Below are 14,853 nucleotides of genomic sequence, written 5' to 3'. Positions count from 1 at the left end.
ATTAGAGTGCAACACGGAAAAGTGAATTATCATCAAAGTTAAATTTGAGATAGTTGGTAGCGAAGGGGTGGAGCTGGATTTGTGATTAGAGGCTCAAACTCATGTTTTGTAGTTACAAAAGGTTGCTGTTTGGATGATATGTTGCTATGTTGGAGGGTAATCAAATATGCCACTATCATCCTACAAGCCAACCATATTATTTTGGAAGGAGATCCAAGAAATGTGCTTGGTCAAGTGAGGAAATAATTTGACTCGACTATGGCCCGCCCACTGAAGTTGGATATTTGGAAAATCATCAAGAATCTTAATTGTCTTTTGAAATAACTCATGTTTGTTGAGAGACAAATATTGTCCGTGGCGTCCTATGTAGCCAACTATTTATGGGATGCTGTTTTAGAATACTTTTCTTCGGATCCTATTTAGCTTGAGGATATTTTCTTCTATAATTTTTTTGGATGGTTGATTCATCCACTTCAATAAAAGAAACAACAAGTGAATTATCTAAGCAAGAAATCAAATACTCTAAGCATGATTTAATCTAAATATAGCATACAATATTAGAAAAATCAATCTTGAAAACTAAAAGGCTAAAGAAAAACTAGATCTATTCTAATATAAAGAGTAACTAGTAGCTACCCGAAATGCTTCATCATCACCAAGACTCCATGAAGAGACGTTGCCGTTATGTGCCATGATGAAGGGCTCGGCCGCTCACCTCGTTGCTATCCCCAGCAACATCCAGGACTTGTGCCTAATCCATCATGCATAAAGAGAGAGCAACATAGCAAAGCGAACAGCGAACTCAAGAGACAGTTAATTTCATCGATTGATGAAAGATTAGGGTATATATAGAATTTATAGGCCCTGAAATCTCTACAAGTGCTAAAATCAAAGGAGTCTCCTTATAGGCCAAAGAAAACTCAAAAGCAAAGACCTTAAACAACTAAAGTAAGCTATCTCATTATATTCTCACTTCCAGAAGGATTTTTTTTTTCCGATGGCGACCTACCTACTGGAAGAGATCGGATTATAGTTATGCTATCATCGGATACTATCTGATGGTTACTAGTCCACCGTCGGATATTCTAGTCTTTGTCTTCAAGTTAACACTGATTTGATGGAGTTCATCTTGGACTTGGTTGCTTCGTGGCGAACTCTTCTAGGAGGTAATTCACCATTAGATGTTTCCCATTGGATGGCTTCTGTGCATAGTTGACCATCAGTTCGATCTGACCCATTTCGACTGGCCCTTTTAGCATTTGGACTGGGCCTGGCTTGTGTCGAGTTTGAGTTGGATGATAGGAGAGGATGAATGAAGAAAAAGAAAGGAACATCACAGGAAAGTGGGATTTTGAGGGACAACGGGAACCAAACTTGGGAGAAACAAACTGGCAGTTTTTTTTAGTTTTTTTATTTTTGCTTCAAGACAAAATAACCAAGAAGCTAGAGTCTTGCATTCTAAGACTTCTTTTTTATGGAAGATAACTAATTCGAGGGTAGTTATCTTTACCTTTAGATAATCCTCCCTTATTTATTTATTCTTGGGATAGTTAAATCCCTTGCTTGTCTGAAGAATGTTGATATGGTGCTTAACAATTTTTTGACCCCACTTGTGCCCAAGTAGACCCAAACGATTGCCACCACTATTTCTTGGAACTTTTGAAAGATTACCTTGAATTGGATATTGATGATCGTAGATATGGAGCAGACTGGCAACCATCTATGAAATTTCTTGTGCTACTTCGATGCATTTTTAGTTATTACAAAAGGCTAAAAGGAACCAAAATACAAAAAAAAAAAAAAAAAAAAAAAAACATGAAGGCACTCAAATAAAAAGATAAGGAGTAACGCATGCCTAGAAGGCATGGCGCCATATGTTTGGGTGACAGGAACCTTGTAAGCTAGAGAATTTGTATAATAATCTTGACTTCTCAAATATATTCATGTGCGCTCATTTTAGTTTGGCATTGCCCAAGCTTTAAATAAAGCAGCTATCAAGAAAATTGAGAGGAGCGAGGCCAATGAAGGGTACACCTCCATGAGGATTTGCCCTCTTTCTCTAATTTCTTCTAGTCTGGTCCGAATTTGTCTAGTCGTCGAAGCTTTCCGTCCAAAGCGACGGAAGTCTGATCTCTAGTGGGATTACTGCCTCCGTACCAAAGGCAGCGTTGAAGGGTGTCTCCTCGTTAGGGGCTCGAGATGTTGTCCGGTATGCCAATGAGACATTATAGAGCTCTTCGGCCCATAGCCCCTTTGCCCGATCCAATCTCGCTTTCTGCACCTATAGAATTATTCAGTTGGTCACTTCGGCCTCTCCATTGGACTGGAGGCGCATCGTCGAAGTGAACCACTGATTGATTCCAAGCTCGGTGTAGAACTTTTTGAATTGGGCATTATCGAACTGACGCCCATTATTGGTGATTATTATCCAAGGAAGTCCAAACCTGCAGATTATGTTCTGTCAGATGAAGTCCCGAGCTTTGGCTTTGGTAATTCGAGCTATTGTTTGTCTTCCGCCCATTTGGTGAAGTAATCTACCCTACAAAGAGGAACTTGCGCTGCCCTATTGCCAGCGAAAAGAGTTCGAGAATGTCAATCCTCCATTGCATGAACAGGCAAGGGGCACTGATCAGTGCCAATGGCACCACCGGTCACCGTTGGATGTTTTCATAGCGTTGACACCGATCGCACTTTTTGACAAAGTCGGGAGCATCCTTTTGCATGGTCCGCTAGATGATTCCCACAGATGTCCTTGTGCTCCTCCTTAAGTGCATAATCTACTTTGGTTGGACAAAGGCACCTGAGAAGCGGCAATGAAAACGGCCTCCAATGTAACTTGTCATTGAGGAGGACGTAGTGGGAGGCTTGTCGCTTTATCTATCGGGCTCCCCCCCCCCCCCCGCCCCGATCCATAGGCACTTTATCATCCATTAAGAAGTCGATGAGGGGGTCTATCCAGCTAAGCTCGACGTCGGTCTTCAGCACTGCCTTGGGCTCGTTGATGCTCAGTGCCTCTAGGACCTCGAGGTAGGTGGCTTTGGTCAGCTCGACTGTCTTCGATGTGGACAACTTTGACAGCAGCTTGGCTCTAGCAATCTCTATTTGAGGGATCTGTTATATGTCAAAACTATAAAAGGCTGAGGTAATATCCTTTATATTTGTTGATATTTGATGATTGATGGCCCTCAAGCCTCGAATTCTCCTCGCATTTGGCCGACCACTAATTGGGAGTCCCTGAAGACCTTCAATTGCCGAACTTTGGGCTCCTTGGAGAGATTGAGCCCGATGATGAGTGCTTCATATTTGGCTTTGTTTGAGGCTGAGAACTTGAACCACTGATTATACTCCATGATTACTCATACTCACCAACACCATTGCCCCTTAGGCCCGACAAACTATCTATGTACAGGATCCATGGCCGCTTAGTGGCTTTTTTCTTGGGGAGCTCAGCGGGATCTTTATCATAGCTCCTGCACCTTGATTGATGGTTGAGGTCGATACTGTATGTCAAATTCATCGAGCTCCACTGTCTGCCCCTTAGGCCCGACGAACTATCTATGTGCAGGATCCACGGCCACTCAGTGGCTTTCTTCTTGGGGAGCTCAGCGGGATCTTTATCATAGCTCCTGTGCCTTGATTGATGGTCGAGGTCGATACTGTATGTCGAATTCATCGAGCTCCACTGCCTATTTTGCCAGTCGACTTGCATTTTTAGACTTTACAAGATTTGCCTCATCAGCTGGTCGGTTAGGACATAAATCATTTTCTCCAACTTGGAGTATCTAGTCTCAGCATCTCACACGATCTGTAAATTGGCTATTGGCACCTTTCTTCTTCCCACACTAGGACCAAACTTACCACAGATAGGGAAATGGCTAAGTATAGGTAAAGCATTTCTCCAATCTGTGGTTTTATGAGAAGAGGCGACGAGGCAAGGTATTCTTATAGTTAGTCGAAGGCCTTTTGACATTCCTCGATCCATTTGAATTTTTTTGGATGCTCTAGGGTCATGAAGAATAGGTGGCAGTGCTTTGCTGATTTGGAGATAAATCTTGCCAGCGCTGCTACCTGACTAGTCAGGAGCCTTCTTTTTATTCAGGTGAAGTGGCAGAAATGTAAACCTTGTAGTTCTAACTCTTTTTACCAATAAAGGATACTGAGAGAAAGAAGGTGGATAGGAATGTTCCAACTGAAAGAGATGAATAAGAAGAGGCACTGAACACTTTGACGGCCTTTGGGGGCTTCATGTCCTACATTGCTCAGATTTTCTCCGGATTCACTTCAATGTCGCACTGCAGCACCACGAACCCCAGAAATTTTTTTGAGATGACTCTGAAGGCATAGTTCATCGGATTGAGCTTCATTTGGTACCTTCTGAGGGTTGCAAAAGTGTTCTTCAGGTCAGCGATGTGCTACTATGTTGTTTGGCTTTTCATAAGCATATTGTCCACATACACCTCCATATTTTGGCTGATCTGCTCTTTAAAAATTTTATTGACAAAGTACTGGTAAGTGATCTCTACATTCTTTAACCTAAAAGGTATTACTTTGTAGCAGTAGAGGCCTCTATTAGTAAAAAAGGTCATTTTCTCCTTATCCTCGAGCATCATTGGGATCTGGTTGTACCCAGTGAATGCATCCATGAAAGTTAAAAGCTAATGTTCCAAGGTCGTATTTATGAGCTAATCAATCCTCAGCAGTAGGAAGATATCTTTTAGGCAGGCTTTATTTAGGTCTGTATAGTCGATGCAGACTCGCCACTTCCCATTAGATTTTCTGACAAGTAAAATTGTGGCTAGCCAGATAGAGTCACTTATCTCGTGTACAAAGTCGACCTCCAAAAGCTTATCGACCTCCCAATTTATGATTTGTTTTCTTTTTGTGGTGAAGTTCCTTTTCTTCTGTTGCATAGGTCGATGAGTCGGGTCCACGTTGAGCTCATGAACCCTTACCTCGAGGCTTATACCTGACATGTCAGCAGCCAACCAAACGAAGACATCTGTGTTAGCTCAAAGAAAGTTGATCACTTTGGCTCAGTTTTCTTCACTTAGGCTAGAACCGATCTGAACAGTTTAGTCGGACTCATCTTCCTGTAAGGGGGCCTGCACCAACTCTTCAACCAATTCTCTTCGTTGCTCCTTCAGCTCGTCCCTTGTGTCCAGCCTCTTGATCGGTAGGGATTCTACCGGCTTCTTTCCTTTAAAGGTGGCCATGTAGTACTATTGAGCTATCATCTGGTCACCTCGAATCTCTTCCTCTTTGCACCTCATGAGGAATCACATGAGCAAGTGATAAGTAGATTCCACGGCTCGAAAAGCATTCAAACTAGGTCGATCCAAAATTGCATTGTAAGCTGAGGGAACTTGAACCACAAGAAAGTCCAGCCGCAAAGTGTTACTTTGGGATCAGATAAAGTGTTATATATATACATATGTGAGCCCCTGCACGTGTGTGCATGTATATGTGCATGCGTGCGCGTGTGTGCATTTGGGATCAGATGGGAAAGTTTGATATTTCCCCCCTTAATTATTTATTTATAAAAATATAAATGCCTACATTTCAAATAGTTGCGGGTTTTCAAAGGAGCATTTACTGGTTCCGTGTTGACTTCCTAGCCAGAGTGGTCTTTTTTTTTTTTTTTTTTTTTTTTTGGTAGAAAGCCAGAGTGGTCTTCGGTCTCATCCATCGGCTGGACGATATGCATGGTCCCGTCCCGTCAGTGGTGCTTGCTTCGTCTCCATCTTAGTTTTCCTCGAGTCAAGGTCAACTTTATAAAATGCTAAGCAAAAAATAAAAGCAAATAAATAATCTAGAAAATCAAGATTTCTTTTTTCATGTTTTTTAAGGAGAGAGTTTTCAGAAATATTTACATGGCCTGATGCTAGTTTAGCGGTACTCGAGATTCAGATAAAGCAGCCGCCAGGAAAATTCACATGGATTTCGTCCACCCGAAAAAAGGACAAGGATAAGAACAATGAAAATACATGGCATGCACATAGAACTAATAGTGGGAGCCACTGCAGAAAACTTTGCTTCCCAGATACGTCACAGGCTATTCTCGGAAAGTTGCATAGATTGACTTGGACGTCTTGACCGCATGAACACAAGACTTGATAATTAATTAATACATTCCGGCGCTCTAAAACGGGCATCTCGTAACTTTCCAACAAAAGAAAAAATTGCCCTGAGGCACCTAGGAAAGTTATAACCCATGACTTTAACAAATTCTCCTCACTGATTTGCAAATTAGACCATAGCCTAGCAAGTTTGATAGAACATATATTACAAGCTGATATGACTGGTCCTTTGTTAAAAGCGGGCCTCTTACAAAAACTAATAAAAATATTTATAAAATAAGTACGAAAATGAGTTTCCCAGAAGATTCAAAAATAGATGCGCCATTTTAAATAAAAAAATTAAGCCACCTCGGATTGTATCATACGACCTCAAATTTTAGCTGAAATACATGGTTCAAGCTGACATGGCATGTCATTCCAATTAAGCCACTACGGAAATTTTTCATATGGTCTCTTTAGATAGTATAATAGATGTACAAACTACAATTAGACCATCTCATATTTGTGGTTGTTTCAACGCAAGATGTTGCTGTCATTTATACCAGTCGTTTGCTTTATATCATTGAATATTGTTGTTTACTCAATAATTCCTAGAAAGACAGATTTTCTTTGCTGGAAAAGAGCAAGAAAGATTGCTAACTTGTGGTTCGTCATTATATTCTTTGACTGCAAATTCCTGTTTGTTCTCCTTTCATGGTATATAGTTTCCCTCAGCCAGCTGTTTACGAAGCTGCGCGTCATTGAATATTCTTGAGTAGCCTTTTATAGCCGTCGTTTGCTTTATGTCATTGAATACTATTCTTTACTCAATAGTTCCAAGTGGTTGGGTCCGGCAAGATAGATTTGCTTTGCCAGAAAGAGCACAAGAAAGATTTGCTTTGCGTTTCTCCTTATATTATTTTATTTCAGATTCCTTTTTGTTCTCCTTTCATGGCAGTTTCCATCAACCTACCGTTTGAGAAGCTGCACGTTCCTTGACTTTCTACGGCCAAGTATGGACCAGATCTTCCGCCACAGTAATTGTACCAAAATATTTTCAGTTTATACAGGTTCAAGCTTGATGGGTTACAGAAGAATCTAGTCAGATACCGTGCACAAGAACCTCAATTATAAAAAGGTTTTTTTTGCATATATGGACCATCAAAAATATTTGAAATTATATCAATATCCTCACAAATTTACTATTTTCATATAGACCCTCATAAATATATTTTTTTGCATGTATACCATTATAAATATCTAAAGCCATATATATTAATATATACCCTTGCAAATTTTTTACTTGGATGTCTACCCTTGCAGATTACTGGTTTTTGCATGTATATACTTATAAATTATTTATTTTTGTATGTATACATGTATAAATTATTTATTTTTGTATGTATACCATTAACTCAATAATGATAGGTGTGCGAGAAGAAATAATTTATAAGAATAAATAAGGAAATAGTAAATTTGTAAGGTCTTTTGGGCAGCTGTTCACCGTTAGATCTCGCTAATACAACCTCCTATGGTTTTCGTTACCAAGATATCTTTCTTTTTTCCTAGGATTTTTTTGGAAATCAGCTCCCATGCTGCAAACAGTCAAATATGAACAAGATAAGGATATGAATGTAAATTGCAAATTTGTGAGGATATTGACAAGAAGATTCCTGCAAGTTCCCACTCACTTGCCACGTCACAGGATGGACCTCTCAGATGCACAGAACCGGCTTTCTAATTTGATAACCTTTGATTCATGGTTCAAAGACACTGTTGCTCATTGCATAAAGCTAAGCAAAACGCCTTGGCATGCGTCTTTTCCCCTTGCAACCATGACTCCTTGCTGCAACCGCCCCAGAACTCCTGTTCCATCCCTCCGACTCTTATTGCTGTCCCTCTTCCAGTTGTTGTGCTTCATGATTCCCCATGCAAGTCCACTCTCCTTCAATTACTCTATCTTCAATCAGGATGCAACGGGAGACCTAACAAGCTACGAGGACGCCACGCTTCAGAGCAACGCCATCCAACTCACCAGGAACCAAATGAACACGTACTTGGAAAGGAGCATGGGCAGTGTTGTGCATAATGAACCAGTGCATCTCTGGGACAAACGTTCAGGTAAACTCGCCGACTTCACTTCGAATTTCTCTTTCACTATCGATGGCCTCAACAAATCAAGAAGCGCCGACGGGATAGCCTTCTTCCTCTCGTCTTACCCATACTATAATGAGACCTTCAATCATTCATGGGGTGGGGCTCTTGGGCTATTCGACCGCAATGGTACTAACATGACGAGAAACAAGATCGTCGCCGTCGAGTTTGATAGCTACATAAACCCCGAGTATAATGATTCTAGTGCCAATCATGTGGGAATCGACATCCACAGGATTGTTTCCGTTGCGCATGTGGAGTTGAATACAAGTATAAGGCAAAAAGCCATACTTTTTGCATCTGTTTGTTACAATGCTAGTACTAGAAATTTGAGTGTCTTCCTTAGCAATTCCTCAGATCCTAGGAGGAATTGGAGTCTGTCTTATGGTGTCGACTTGAGGGATTACCTGCCAGAAAAGGTTGTCGTTGGCTTCTCAGCCTCCACAGGTGACCTGTATGAGGTACATACCATCTTCTCCTGGAGTTTCAGTTCCAAAGATCTTGGACTGAGGCATAAAAGGTCTAAAGCCTTGGAGTTTGCTATTCCTTCAGGAATTTTAGTAGGTTTGTTCTGTGCGATGTTTTTTATCAGAAAATATATGCGTAAGAAGGTTAGTAGAAACATGGCAGAAGACGAAGACACGGCTATGGATGTTTTAGTCGGTGATGCAATTGAGAGGGCCAGTGGGCCTAGGAGATTTCCTTATAGCTTACTTCTGAGTGCAACGCATAATTTTGCAAGGGAGAGGAAGCTAGGGGAAGGAGGATTCGGGGAGGTTTACATGGGAGTATTGCATGATCCAAAGCTTGAAGTGGCAATTAAAAGGTTCTCTAAAGATTCCAAGCAAGGTAAGAGAGAGTACATATCTGAAATCACGACCATCAGCCAGTTAAGGCATCGCCATCTTGTGCAGCTTATTGGCTATTGTCATGAAAGGGGCGACTTGTTGCTTGTCTATGAGTACATGTTGAACAGAAGCCTTGATTACCATCTATATGGCAAGGATAGATTTCTTACATGGCCCGTTCGGTACAAGATTGCTTTGGGGTTGGCCTCGGCGTTGCTCTACCTTCATGAAGAGTGGCAGCAATGCATCATCCACCGAGACGTGAAGCCAAGCAATGTGATGTTGGATTCAGAGTTCAATGCTAAACTTGGTGATTTCGGATTGGCAAGGCTCATGGATCATGATTGCAACCCACTAACAACGGTTTTGATGGGGACCAGAGGATATATTGCGCCAGAATATGCTGTTACAGGTATGAGAAATATATATCATTATAATGCATTTAGCAAGGCTTTTTTAACTACACTTAAAACTGAAAAGGATGGCATTTTAATTGCTTCGCATGTCTGCTTTCTTTTAGCATATGCCCAACTCATATCATTCCATCGTTGCTACATTTCTTTATTTTTTGCTTGATATATTCATTGCTACATTTCTTTTTGAAGAGATTGCATTATAGATAGCTGTGGGATGTGAGGCTAACAAATGCATGGATGCTAGGGATGAAATTGGACCAGATAATATCCATTCAGATCTATTTTCATATCCGAATCTATTCAAATTTGGATAAAAATTTGAGTATTCGACTAATATCCTTATTCATATCCATATCCGTCAAAGAAAAATAGATATTGATATGAATAGATAACTATCGGATTCATATCCAAAGATCCAATTCCCTTGTAACTTTATTTAATTTTATATAGCACTTATGAACTTTAAAAAAATAAATAAATAACCATATTAATATATTATGAATTTGATTTATCATCCATTTAGTAATATTTTTAATTTTGTAATCGTAAAATTTAATTATTTGACTTATATCCATATTTTTGATACTCGATTTATATTCACTTCTTTTTAAAATAAATATGAATAAGAATTTTTGCATTCGACTAACATCTGTACCTATATTCATCAAACAAAACAAATATAAATATGCTCGATCTAATCCAATTTCAACCCTAACATATGCATGTTATACATGTAGATGTGTCTGGCATATGTTAAGAGAAAAAAGTATGACCAAGAGTTTTTTTTTCCTTTAATTTTCTTTTTCTTCCCTCTTTCTTGCTTATCCAACATGCATTTCACCAACTCAACTCATAAGTCTAGCCCGGTCCTAGACGCATATTTGCTACAGACGCAAACATGCTTCAAGTCCATGCAGGATGGAAACTTGAGGCCTAGAAGTTTTATCTGCAATAAAGATCATCAGAGATTTTTCTGACAATTTCGTTCTCAGATTTTTAACTAAAAATTTGGATTTTTTTCTCAAAATACCTTTTGAAACATGGAAGTTAAAAAAAAAATACATGAAAATATCTTTCCCTACATTTGAGTTTCTATTTCGTTACGTCAATCAGTCCCATCAATTGCTGTCCATCAACTTGTGTCATTACTTTCAGAAAGAATGACAAAGGGGCCTACCCACGGAGGAAAAATCCACATTTCTAATTCACATTGTAGGCTATCATTAAAAAAAACAAAAAAAGTTCACATGGCAGGAGAGGACCGACGCCAGGTGAAAGACAGAAATCCACGCGTTTAACGCACCACTAGACCGAGATTTCCTAGCCTGAAGATTATTCAACTCAAAGCCAATTTCTTCCTCATATATCACTATAGCTTATTGTTCAAGGGCCTCCTCTTTCTTCTTTGTCCACCAATGAGCTGGTGGACCTATTTCAACCAAATATTTCTCCATTCTACGTATAACAATTCAGAATTTCATCCAAAAAAATCTGACGCGAGATCTCCAGGATAAATTACCGTCGTGGAACTAAACAAATGCCTACATGAGTTCTTAGATACTCGAATCCACTCTACTACTATTTGTAGCAACTTAGAACCACATCCAAAAAAACTTGCCAGAAGATATTATGTAAATTCTTTGATTCTTTATAAGTATCCAAGATCTTCCTAACAAATAATTAATGTAGGACTAAACACATGCCCTCATAGATCTTCGAGCTACGAGGACTCAAGCTTAAGAGATTAGTTTACAATGCAGACATTCTCTTTATCTATTGAGCTTATCCGGCCTTAGGAAGACGCCGAACTGCAGTTCCATGAAATGCTGGAAGCTCACACCATTGACATAACCAGAACATGGTTCTTTTGTGAATCCAGTCATCCCACAATGATTCTTTCCACTGATACAACATGAGCTATGTTCTCAAGCAAATTGTCTTGATTTCTTACCTACGCCCTCAAACTCAGCATGGCAGAACGAGCTCGCGGGCCTAATTGTGAATATCATCATTTCACTTGCAAACGTGTCCACGTGCATGAATACTAATGCACCCACACATGCTTATACGCACGAGTGAAAGGAACTCTTAATGCATGCTTACTCTAGATTCCTTATGGCATGATTAAAGATAGAAACTACGTTAACCCGATGAAAGGTGGAAATCTCTTGTGGAAAATTCATTTTCAAAAACTATTCAAGACGGGATCAGAGATTGCTCATACTTCTACTTACATATCAAATCATCAGAAAAGTAAAGTTATCGTCTCTTAATCAAATTAACAATGAGTAATTGTGTGTATAAAACTATTTTTCATGAACTAATTAAACGCAATACACCATGCATTCCGACAGGAAAACCTAGCAAAGAATCTGATGTCTATAGCTTTGGAGTGGTTATATTAGAAATAGCATGCGGCAGAAAGCCCATTATTGAAGATAAGGAAATGAAGGGTAAAGTAAATTTGGTACAGTGGGTTTGGGAGCTTTATGGAAGAAAGATGTGTTTGACTGCAGCAGATGAAAGACTGAAGATGGAGTTTGATGAGCAACAAATGGAACGCTTGATGGTTGTAGGGTTATGGTGTGCCCACCCGGCATCAGATCTAAGGCCATCCATAAGGCAAGTGATTCATGTTCTTGAGTTTGATGCTCCAGTACCAAATTTGCCACCTAAAATGCCTGTTCCAGTATACTGTCCTCCATCTGGAGATTTGTTTAATCCTGGATCAACTTCATCGGATACATACTCTGCTTCATCATGGTCGATATCTGGTCGCTGAAGGATGGGAAGTCATGTGAAAAGGTCTAATCTTGAACCTATACCAATTAGATAAGCAAGTTTTGTTTCAGCAATACAAGGAAGTTCCTAATTACATAGCATGGGCATTTTTATTGTTAACTATCTTTGGTTGTATATGACCAGGAAAGTGTATACAGAAACATGCAACATCTATTTGAATTTCTGGAAGTATAATATATTGTTTGTGTGTATTGTGAATTTGTAAAATAAATTGAATAATAAATATATGAATAAATAAATCTGACCTCAAATGAAGATTCAACTATGTTATATCAAGGCTAGTATTTGACACTATGTCCTTAAGACAGATTTCGCCCTCCACACAGGTGCTTTGAATCTCGTGAGCGTCTGCCTCCCAGGATACAATCATCTTCACAAACAAAAGGAGCACACCAATTTGTTTGTACGGTGAACCAAAAACTGAGTTTTTGTACTCTCTTTGAATGAACTCACTTATGCTCTCTAAGAACTCTAGAATGAGAGAACTAGATGAATTGGAAAAATTCGGTATTTAGAATGGTTGGAGGAAGGCTCTATTTATAGAGTTCATGGTAACTTTTCAGAATAGACACCAAGTGAAGAGACATGTCTTTTCTATTCAAATGAATAGACACATCCCTATGAATAGTTATGTCTTTCATGCTAATAGTCATGTCTTTTAAATGAAAAGATGCATCATACAAAGATGCAATGAAAAGATGCAACTCTTTTGAAGAGACATACCTCTTCTAAGAAGCACCCTTTCAAGTGGGTCATTTTGCAGCCTATTTTCTCATTCACCTATTATAGTCTAACAATCCCCCACATGAATAGAAAATTGGCTGAATGCATGTAAATGTTAATGCAGACACTTAAGAGAGTATATTGCGAAAAGATTCTGCATCGAGATAGGTAGCTTCTGGCCTTGAACCTTCTCTAGTGAAAGACTATCGGATTTACTGGCTAAATAGTGAACAAGATGTCTTGAACTATTCAGCTGATTAAGTAAATCGAATCAAATAGACTTCACACAGTCTCTTTTCTAACACAGTTAGTTCTCATGATTGTGTTCATTTTGGCCCTGAACAACTCCTGGTATTCATGAGTGCTCTAGAGAATTCAGCCTTAAAAAAATTCTCATAGAAGCGGCCCCTTCACACTCATATAGGTGACTCTTATTAGGAATATCCTGCTGTATCCCACTTAGATTTTCAAGATATAAGAGTTCATTAAAAGCGAAGCTTACCCTTAATTATAAACGCTGCAGGCAGCACTAGTTAATCTTAGGAATAGGTTGGAGATTTTGTCTCCCTAGTGCTTATGTTAAGCCACACATAATTCGGTTGTCCCTTTGAACCTAGATCTTGGGATCTCCAGTCAACTAGGTTGGGTTGCCATTATGATGACTCTTTAATTATAGGCTTTAATCCCATTTCCCTCGATGTGCAATTTACTTGCTCTCTAGTTAAACCTTTAGTAAGCGGATCCGCAAGATTCTTTTTAGACTTTATATAGTCTATCGATATAATTCCATTTGAGAGCAATTGCCTTATGGTATTATGTCTTCGACGGATATGTCGAGATTTACCATTATACATATTACTCTGTGCCCTTCCTATTGCTGATTGGCTATCACAATGTATACGTATTGCTGGCACAGGTTTTGGCCATATTGGAATATCCTCTAGAAAATGTCGAAGCCACTCTGCTTCTTCTCCTACTTTATCTAAAGCAATAAATTCAGATTCCATTGTGGATCTTGCAATACATGTTTGCTTAGAGGATTTCCAAGACACGGCACCACCACCAAGTGTAAATACATAACCACTTGTGGATTTTGTATCTTTGGTATCAGATATCCAGTTTGCATCACTGTATCCCTCAAGTACAGCTGGATATCTTGTATAGTGCAAACCAAAGTTTAGAGTGTATCTCAAATATCTAAGCACTCTAATAATTGCCTTCCAATGATCAACTCCAGGATTACTCGTATATCTACTCAATTTGCTAACTGAGTATGCTATATCGGGTCTAGTGCAATTCATGACATACATTAGACTACCAATTATACGAGAGTATTCCACTTGAGAAATGCACTCTCCAGTATTTTTGGCTAAATGAAGGTTTATGTCAACAGGTGTTCTAGCTACATTGTTATCTTCTTTGTTGAACTTTTCAAGTATTTTCTCAATGTAGTGAGATTGAGATAATATAAGTCCATCAGATGTTTTAGAAATCTTAATTCCTAATATAACATCTGCAACACCTAAATCCTTCATGTCAAACTTACTGGATAGCATTCTCTTGGTAGTTTTAATGATTTCATTATTACTACCCAGAATGATCATATCATCCACATAGAGGAAAACAATGACATAGGCTTGGCTATCATTTTTGACATAAACACATTTATCACATTCATTGATTTTAAATCCATTTGTGATCATGTGTTTGTCAAATTTCTCATGCCATTGCTTAGGTGCTTGTTTTAATCCATACAGGGATTTAACAAGTTTGCACACTTTCTTTTCTTGTCCTGGAACAATGGTACCTTCAGGTTGTTCCATATAAATCTCCTCATTTAAATTACCATTTAGG

The 14,853-nt window shown here is 39.1% G+C and overlaps 1 protein-coding gene across 1 annotated transcript; it reads left to right on the top strand.

The window, feature by feature from the left end:
- Nucleotides 1-7,814: 7,814 nt before the first annotated feature.
- LOC103722632 (L-type lectin-domain containing receptor kinase IX.1-like) lies at nt 7,815-12,447 on the top strand. Its single transcript, XM_008813253.3, has 2 exons — nt 7,815-9,470; nt 11,829-12,447. Exons 1-2 carry the CDS (start codon nt 7,892-7,894, stop codon nt 12,254-12,256), a joined length of 2,007 nt encoding a protein of 668 aa, XP_008811475.3. The 5' UTR covers nt 7,815-7,891; the 3' UTR covers nt 12,257-12,447.
- The last annotated feature ends 2,406 nt before the right edge of the window (nt 12,448-14,853 follow it).

This window comes from Phoenix dactylifera, chromosome 1 (genome assembly GCF_009389715.1).
Source record: "Phoenix dactylifera cultivar Barhee BC4 chromosome 1, palm_55x_up_171113_PBpolish2nd_filt_p, whole genome shotgun sequence".
Lineage (NCBI taxonomy): Eukaryota > Viridiplantae > Streptophyta > Magnoliopsida > Arecales > Arecaceae > Phoenix > Phoenix dactylifera.
This window is presented reverse-complemented; position numbering and strand designations above follow the sequence as displayed.

Coding starts and splice junctions, on each gene's coding strand:
- LOC103722632 (XM_008813253.3), top strand. CDS start 7,892: ATGACTCCTTGCTGCAACCGCCCCAGAACTCCTGTTCCATCCCTCCGA. Junction 9,471..11,828: donor GCCAGAATATGCTGTTACAG/GTATGAGAAATA, acceptor GCATTCCGACAG/GAAAACCTAGCAAAGAATCT.